Source organism: Salvelinus alpinus, chromosome 30, assembly GCF_045679555.1.
Source record: "Salvelinus alpinus chromosome 30, SLU_Salpinus.1, whole genome shotgun sequence".
Classification (NCBI taxonomy): Eukaryota; Metazoa; Chordata; class Actinopteri; order Salmoniformes; family Salmonidae; genus Salvelinus; species Salvelinus alpinus.
This window is the reverse complement of record NC_092115.1, coordinates 9,963,761-9,972,716: the sequence shown is the minus strand read 5'-3', so window position 1 is coordinate 9,972,716 and position 8,956 is coordinate 9,963,761. Positions and strand designations below refer to the sequence as shown.

At 50.0% G+C, this 8,956-nt stretch overlaps 1 protein-coding gene across 2 annotated transcripts; it reads right to left on the bottom strand.

The window, feature by feature from the left end:
- Window positions 1-289: 289 nt before the first annotated feature.
- On the bottom strand, window positions 290-8,617 carry LOC139559928 (thread biopolymer filament subunit gamma). Of its 2 annotated transcripts, none has more exons than XM_071376396.1 (9): window positions 8,103-8,617; window positions 7,667-7,727; window positions 7,425-7,520; window positions 7,004-7,183; window positions 6,030-6,155; window positions 4,115-4,335; window positions 3,673-3,754; window positions 1,145-1,189; window positions 290-510 (listed from the first exon to the last, which is right to left on the bottom strand). In XM_071376396.1, the coding sequence occupies exons 1-8, from the start codon at window positions 8,501-8,503 to the stop codon at window positions 1,148-1,150; spliced, it is 1,209 nt and encodes a 402-aa protein (XP_071232497.1). In that variant the 5' UTR covers window positions 8,504-8,617; the 3' UTR covers window positions 290-510; window positions 1,145-1,147. The 2 variants fall into 2 exon arrangements, with proteins under 2 accessions (XP_071232497.1, XP_071232496.1); XM_071376395.1 differs by having other exon boundaries at window positions 3,708-3,754.
- Between the last annotated feature and the right edge of the window lie 339 nt (window positions 8,618-8,956).

Genomic DNA, 8,956 nt, shown 5'->3' with positions numbered 1-8,956 from the left:
AGGAACAGGATAGAGATGACAGAGAGAAGTGTACACACACACACAGACATTCTCACATGCACCCTCCAACTATCCTGTTTCTACTCACAAAAACAAATAGTTATGCAACTAACGTAATTATGCCATTTCTAATCAAAACACAGTAAATTAATGAGTGCACAGACACTCAGTCACACATCCACATGTAAAATTATATGAGTTTGAAAAACATATATAGAAAATTATAGTAACATCTCCAAGACCTTATAATGTAACAGAGCCAACATAAATGAGCAGGGGGGGTCAGATGTAAAGATGCAACGTTTATTGTGTCGTCTATAAATCAGGGAAAGTGGGGGGGGGGGGGGGGATAGATTGACAGAGAAGCTAGAGAAGCTAGAGAGGGTTAGGTTAAAAAGAGTTGCTTTAGCATCTGAGCGTCCAACGTTCCAAAGGTACCCTGGTGGAATCAGGTGGATTCAGATTCGTCTGCGGATGCGGTGTCAGAGATCAGAGAGGTCTCTGTGTGTTCTAAGGGGAGCAAAGTGAGTGAAGTACAACAAAAAAATCAATATTACAAATGTTAGGGTAATACTGGAATTAGATTTGGCATCAGAATTACCCTCAATATTAGGAAAGGTGTGCCATGGTTTTTGTATACCCGGTGTGTATTGACTAATGGCTTTACGTGATGACGTATTGACTTGTAGAAGGCATGTAACGTTACACAGAGTGTACAAAACATTAAGAACACCTTCCTAATATATTCAGAACAGCCTCAATTCGTCAGGGTATGAACTCTACAAGGTGTCTGAAGCGTATCACAGGGATGCTGGCCCATATTGACTCCAAAGCTTCCCACAGTTGTGTCAAGTTGGCTGGATGTCCTTTGGGTGGTGGACCATTCTTGATACACACTGGAAACTATTACCATACCCTGTTCCAAAGGCACTTAAATATTTTGTCTGCCCTTTCACCCTCTGAATGGCACACATGCACAATCCATGTCTCAATTGTCTCAAGGGTTAAAAATCCTTCTCTAAGCTGTCTCCTCCCCTTCGTCTACACTGATATGAAGTGGATTTAACAGGTGACATCAATAATGGATCATAGCTTTCACCTGGATTCCCCACATGTTATAACACATGTTATACATGTTACTGACCTGTTATGATCTCTTTAACTTGAATTCCCCCTCCTCCACCTCCAGCTAGAAAGACAGATATGAAAGGAAAATCAGATGAGGGGATAGAGAAAGAGCACAGAAGAGATAGCGAGGGAGATACCTTGTTAAGCCATATTCACACATTTGTACTCATGAGCTGTTGTGACCAAAAAAAAAAAAAAAGCTGTTCAGCAACTTCCCCATCTTGCTAAAGGTGTTACAGACTTCAGCGGAGAAAATAATATGACCAGAAGGGTAGTTTCCCATTCTCCTACCCTGAGGCTCCCTCTATGTGTGTGAACTTGCCTTTGTATCTAGCCTGGGTAGGGGAGGTAAAGGGGAGCCCTGAGGAGTGCTGGAGCGGGGAGCGTCCCAGCCTGCAGGATGGAAATGTGGAGGTGAATGAGGGCTCTGTCTACCCTGTACACTCTCCCTCCACACTCCCCAGTACTCCTGCCCCCTACACCTGCCCACCACACTCCCCAGTACTCCTGCCCCCTACACCTGCCCACCACACTCCCCAGTACTCCTGCCCCTACACTCTCCCTCCACACTCCCCAATAATACTGCCCTCTACACTCTCCCTCCACACTCCCCAGTACTCCTGCCCCCTACACTACACCTGCCCTCCACACTCCCCAATACTACTGCCCCCTCCACTACACCTGCCCGCCACACTCCCCAATACTACTGCCCCCTCCACTACACCTGCCCTCCACACTCCCCAGTACTCCTGCCCCCTCCACTACACCTGCCCGCCACACTCCTCAATACTACTGCCCCCTCCACTACACCTGCCCTCCACACTCCCCAGTACTCCTGCCCCCTACACTCTCCCTCCACACTCCCCAGTACTACTGCCCTCTACACTCTCCCTCCACACTCCCCAGTACTACTGCCCTCTACAATACACCTGCCGTCCACACTCCCCAGTACTCCTGCCCCCTACACTACCCCTACACTCTCCCTCCACACTCCCCAGTACTCCTGCCCCCTACACTCTCCCTCCACACTCCCCAGTACTCCTGCCCCCTACACTCTCCCTCCACACTCCCCAATACTACTGCCCTCTACACTCCCCAGTATTCCTGCCCCCTCCACTACACCTGCCCTCCACACTCCCCAGTATTCCTGCCCCCTCCACTACACCTGCCCTCCACACTCCCCAGTATTCCTGCCCCCTCCACTACACCTGCCCTCCACACTCCCCAGTACTCCTGCCCCCTACACTCTCCCTCCACACTCCCCAGTATTCCTGCCCCCTACACTACACTCTCCCTCCACACTCCCCAGTATTCCTGCCCCCTACACTACATTCTCCCTCCACACTCCCCAGTACTCTTGCCCCCTACACCACACTCTCCCTCCACACTCCCCAGTATTCCTGCCCCCTACACTACACTCTCCCTCCACACTCCCCAGTATTCCTGCCCCCTACACTACACTCTCCCTCCACACTCCCCAGTATTCCTGCCCCCTACACTACACTCTCCCTCCACACTCCCCAGTATTCCTGCCCCCTACACTACACTCTCCCTCCACACTCCCCAGTATTCCTTCCCCCTACACTACACTCTCCCTCCACACTCCCCAGTACTCCTGCCCCCTACACTACACTCTCCCTCCACACTCCCCAGTATTCCTGCCCCCTACACTACCTCTACACTCCCCAGTACTCCTGCCCCCTACACTACACTCTCCCTCCACACTCCCCAGTATTCCTGCCCCCTCCACTACACCTGCCCTCCACACTCCCCAGTACACCTGCCCCCTACACTACACTCTCCCTCCACACTCCCCAGTATTCCTGCCCCCTACACTACACTCTCCCTCCACACTCCCCAGTATTCCTGCCCCCTCCACTACACCTGCCCTCCACACTCCCCAGTATTCCTGCCCCCTCCACTACACCTGCCCTCTACACTCCCCAGTATTCCTGCCCCCTCCACTACACCTGCCGTCCACACTCCCCAATACACCTGCCCCCTACACTACCCCTACACTCTCCCTCCACACTCCCCAGTACTCCTGCCTCCTACATTACACCTGCCCTCCACACTCCCCAGTAGTCCTGCCCCCTACACTACCCCTACACTCTCCCTCCACACTCCCCAGTACTCCTGCCCCCTACACTCTCCCTCCACACTCCCCAGTACTCCTGCCCCCTACACTCTCCCTCCACACTCCCCAGTACTCCTGCCCCCTACACTACACCTGCCCTCCACACTCCCCAGACCTCCTGCCCCTTCCATGCCAGCTCCAGTGGTCCTACAGATAAATCATCCATCAGGAGGTCTGACTGGGACATCTCCACAATGGATTAGTTAAGATTTCTCGATAAATCGATTAGTCAAATGAAAAAATAGATATAGGATTTTTATTTTTTTACTGTTGTGAGGTCATCCATTTGGGTACTTTTTTAGGGGGGGGGGGGTTAAAAAGTCGCCACTCACTGACAGCCTATGGGTGCTCGCACCGCCATTTTGGGTTGTATTTTCCCACGTGGTATTTTTGGCCACTCTATTCACCTCCACTATACTCCCTTGTTTCAAATGTTTCTCACCCGAGAAACTGTAGGAAGATGCTGTAAATCCGGATGTCTCAGGTAATCTGGAGGAAAAAGAGTGAAAATATGACCGTTAACACCCTCCTCATTTTTAGATGACATTATATTAGGTTAAATTGGACTAAAAAAACAGTACACGTGCCTTCATCTACACCAGTTTATTCAAACTGAACGCAGAGACATAAAAATGGTATCCACAACTTTTATAACTTGTATAGCTGCTTTCATTGCCTTATTGCCTTGCTGGACCCCAAGAAGAGTAGCTGCTGCCTTGGCAGCCTTATTCTAATTATTTATCCATAATAAATACAAATACAAATCTGATTCTGTGGAAGTAGAATAACACATTCTTTGCCAGAATCTCACAGTATCCTTTTAATACTGTATGTACTGATTGTACTGACTTGAAGTGGTCTCCTTCCAGCAGGGTTCTGTAAGTGGAGATCTCCACGTCTAGAGCCAGCTTGACGTCCAGAAGCTCCTGGTAGGCCATGATCTGCTTGTGGAGGTCATTTTTGGCCACCTCGATGGCCAACGTCAAGCTGGCGGTCTGACCCTGGTACCCGGCCACGCCCATGCTTGACTGGGCATGGGCTTCTGCCAAGCTCTGCTCCAGGGACATGTTCTGGAGAGAGGGGTGGAGAGAGAGCAGAGGAATGGAGGAGTGTGAGGGCGGACATGTTCTGGAGAGAGGGGTGGAGAGAGAGCAGAGGAATGGAGGAGTGTGAGGGCGGGGATTACGGACAGAGTAAGGTAGGAGGGTAAAAGAGTGAAGGAGATTATGTGCGAAAAGATGAAGTGAGACAGGGAAGAGGAGAAGAGAGGGTGTGGGAATGGGAGATGAATGGGAAGTGAAGTGAGGGTGTGGGAATGGGAGAGGAATGGAAAGAGGAGAAAGAGAGGGTGTGGGAATGGGAAGAGGAGAAGAGAGGGTGTGGGAATGGGAGAGGAATGGGAAGAGGAGAAGAGAGGGTGTGGGAATGGGAGCGGAATGGGAAGAGGAGAAAGAGAGGGTGTGGGAATGGGAGATGAATGGGAAGAGGAGAAGAGAGGGTGTGGGAATGGGAATGGGAGAGGAATGGAAAGAGGAGAAAGAGAGGGTGTGGGAATGGGAGAGGAATGGGAAGAGGAGAAGAGAGGGTGTGGGAATGGGAGAGGAATGGGAAGAGGAGAAGAGATGGTGTGGGAATGGGAGAGGAATGGAAAGAGGAGAAAGAGAGGGTGTGGGAATGGGAGAGTAATGGAAAGAGGAGAAGAGAGGGTGTGGGAATGGGAGAGGAATGGAAAGAGGAGAAGAGAGGGTGTGGGAATGGGAGAGGAATGGAAAGAGGAGAAGAGAGGGTGTGGGAATGGGAGAGGAATGGAAAGAGGAGAAAGAGAGAGAGGGAGACGAAAGAAAGACAGGGATTACATGGAAAGTAGAGAGTTGAGTGAGCTGGGGAATAATTAGAGAGATGATGAATTCTACACCAGTATTTATCTATAGTACCTATTGTATTTGCATGTTGTAATGTCTTGGATGAGCAAAGATCTTTAGACAGTGAAAATCATCTCTTGTTTAAGAAAGGAACAGCATTTTCTTTCAACAGAAAAAAAAAAACTGCAAATGAATTCCTCTCTGAGGAAGTCTGTCTGGCACATTCAGAGCTGGTGTCATCTGTGGGACTTTCCTGTCACTCAGAGAACCAGATACTGATTCAACCACTTCCTGTGTCTTCTGCATACTACTTCCTGACGTGATTTATCATAAAGTCTGACGGTGATCTGCTGGGAAGCAGTGTACTGAAACAGCAGTTAAACAGTCGGTGTAGCTGGCGAACCGTGTGAAAAATGTTTTTTTGCTTTGTTGGCTGAGGTACGTTTTGCACAAGGTCTTACTCAGATGTTTTACTGCAGGTGGTTTCTCTTCTGAAATTGGACTTGTGATAGCACTCTGGTGGAGATTCTCCATGTGGTCACAGTGAGGCATTTTATTTGCATGTATTTAACTAGGGAATTCAGTTGAGAACAAATTCTTATTTACAATGACAGCCTACCCCTTGCCAAACCCAGACGACACTGGGCCAATTGTGCGCTGCCCTATGGGACTCCCAAATCACAACCGGTTGTGATACAGCCTGAAATCGAACCGGGGTCTGTAGTGACACCTCTAGCAGTGAAATGCAGTGCCTTAGACCGCTGCGCCACTCGGGAGATAAGACCAAGACTTTGAGATCAAGATGTTAGGTGTCCCCTCCCACCCCCAAAACTTTACTGTAAAGAGGGTTGTTTTTTTGTGTGTGTGTGAGGTGAAGTAGTAAGATGGAGGGTCCCACTCACTGCAGTGACCAGGCCTTGGAGCTCTAGACCGAAAGCCTGCAGCTCCTTCCGGGCCCCTGAGATTTCCATCTTGGCCTCTGAGACAGCCTCCGAACTCTTGGCAGTAGCGGTCTGTATCTCTTCCATCTGCAAGAGGAGAGAGACGCTCCCTGTTAAAACACTATTTACGTTCTTTGGGATTAGCTCATTTAAACGAAAGTATAAAAAAGTATGCTTTGTTATGACAGACAGACAGACAGACAGACAGACAGACAGACAGACAGACAGACAGGCCAGGGTAGGGTAGGGTAGGCCAGGGTAGGCCAGGCCAGGGTAGACAGACAGACAGGCAAGGCCAGGGTAGACAGACAGACAGACAGACAGACAGACAGACAGACAGACAGACAGACAGACAGACAGACAGACAGACAGACAGACAGACAGACAGACAGACAGACAGACAGGGTAGACAGACAGACAGAGACAGACCGACAGACAGAGACAGACAGACAGGCAAGGCCAGGGTAGGCAGTTAGACAGAGACAGACAGACAGACAGACAGACAGACAGACAGACAGACAGACAGACAGACAGACAGGCCAGGCTAGACAGACAGACAGGCAAGGCCAGGATAGACAGACAGACAGGCAAGGCCAGGGTAGGCAGACAGACAGGCAAGGCCAGGGTAGGCAGACAGACAGACAGGCCAGGCTAAACAGACAGACAGGTAAGGCCAGGGTAATCAAATCAAATCAAATCAAATCAAATTTTATTAGTCACATACACATGGTTAGCAGATGTTAATGGCAGTTAGACAGAGACAGACAGACAGACAGACAGACAGGCCAGGCTAGACAGACAGACAGGCAAGGCCAGGGTAGACAGACAGACAGGCAAGGCCAGGGTAGGCAGACAGACAGACAGGCCAGGCTAGACAGACAGACAGGCAAGGCCAGGGTAGGCAGTTAGATAGGTGCAGTAAATTGTTGAAGAACCTTCAGTTTGTAGTAGGCGTCCGCCTCATCTCTGTGTTGCTGCACAGACTTCTCGTACTCCACCCTGATCTTGTTGAGAGCGGTGGAGATGTCGAAGGACTTGACCGTGTCAACCTCGATCATGGACACAGACGTGTCCATAGACTTGGTTCCCAGTTTGAACTGCAGAGTGGACAATTCCTGTGTGGATAGAAGGTGGACAGTGATGTACAGAGTCAGCTAGACAGAGTCAGCTAGACAGAGTCAGCTAAACAGAGTCAGGTAGACAGAGAGTCGGGTAGACAGAGAGTCAGGTGTGATGAACACAGACACTTCGACAACCAGATATCAAAATAATGACATCGTTCATTTACTATACTCATACTTAATTTACTATACTAATTTACTATACTCATAAACATAAACACTTAATTCTCTGTACCTCTTCCTGTGTCTTGGTGACAAATTCCAGTTCGTCCTTCAAGCTGGAGTACTTGGCATCCAAATCAATGCGTAATTCAGATGCCATATCTATGTCCTGGAAAGAGAGAGCGATAGTGGTACATCTACACGCTGAACAAATTCGGAGGGAGAGTAGGGGATTTTGTCATGGGGGAGGAGGATTATGTCCGCAAAATGTACACCGTATCCCAGTAAAAAATGCCTCTTTGTTTCTCTCTTTACCTTCTTCATAGCTGAAATGTCAGAGTCCAGCTGAAACTTCACCCCTTGCTCAAAGTCAAACCTGCAACACCATGCAGCAAAACCCTTTTTAATGCACCATTCAGCTGTACAAGGAAGTTCCATCAAACCGTCAAGCTTGTCTATAGATGGGGCCACATGAATATGGGACGAGGATAAAAGTACTATGCAAAATAAAAGCTATCCGGTCAAGAGGCATAATTTCAACAAATTGAGGAATCTTAAAGGATCACCGTTTAGAGTTTCCATATAGTTTTATCAACCGAATAAAGTATTAACTGTTTATTGAATGTTCAATTACTTACAGTATTTGGCTAAATAAAGGTGAACTAAGTTACGATATTTATAGTTGTATTGTGCTTGTACTCTAACAAAGATATTAAGATATTAAAATAAAATATGTGAAACGGAGACTCACTTGGCCTTGAGTTCGTGGGCAGTGCCGCGAACGTTGTCCAGCTCGATCTCCAGTTTGATGGTGTCCAGGGTGAGCGTCTCCAGGGCAACGCGGTACTCGCCGAGCTGAGCCTCGTACTCCGCTGTGGTGGTGCTGGAGGACTCTGGAGACCCCATGTCCGCACCCCCCGACAACTGGGACAGTCTGGCCTCCAGGATGGCATTCTCCTGCTGGAGGACTCTCACTTTGCCCATGTACGAGGAGAAACGTTCGTTGAGGCCGGACAGCATGTTCTTCTCTGCCTGCCGGGACCGCATAGGAGCCAATGCTGGGCCCAGAGAGGTACCCAATGCCATGGCCGACCCGCCACCGATCCCCCCTGCTGCCATGGTGCGTCCCATAGCGAAGGCAGGACTGGCCATCAGATCTCCACCCCCACCACCACCATAACCTCCACCATAACCTCCACCATAACCTCCACCATAACCTCCACCTCCACCATAACCTCCACCATATCCTCCACCATAACCTCCACCACCACCTCCACCTAAGCCACCACCGAAACCCAGCCCACCCCCTGCTCCCCCACCCAACCCCAGCCCAGACCCCATAGCCAGTCCTCCTCCCAAGCCCAGCCCCATGCCCAAGCCTCCTCCGCCACCTCCCCCAAAGCCACTGCCACCTCCCCCAAAGCCACTGCCACCTCCCCCAAAGCCACTGCCACCTCCCCCAAAGCCATCTCCAGCTCCCCCAAAGCCAAAGCCCAACCTGGCTCCACCGCCTCCTATTCCCCCAGACAGGCCATGGCCACCACCGGCCGACATCCTGGAGGACCAAGTCACGGACATGATGTGCAGCTGAGGATCACAGCATAT

Bases quoted from the DNA above. Each gene is read 5' to 3' on its own strand.
- LOC139559928 (XM_071376395.1), bottom strand. From the start codon at position 8,503: ATGGCCAGTCCTGCCTTCGCTATGGGACGCACCATGGCAGCAGGGGGG. The intron at 7,184-7,424 runs GTACAGAGAATT...CTATCCACACAG, and splicing joins TCACCAAGACACAGGAAGAG to GAATTGTCCACTCTGCAGTT. The intron at 511-1,144 runs GTCAGTAACATG...TGCTCCCCTTAG, and splicing joins AGTTAAAGAGATCATAACAG to AACACACAGAGACCTCTCTG.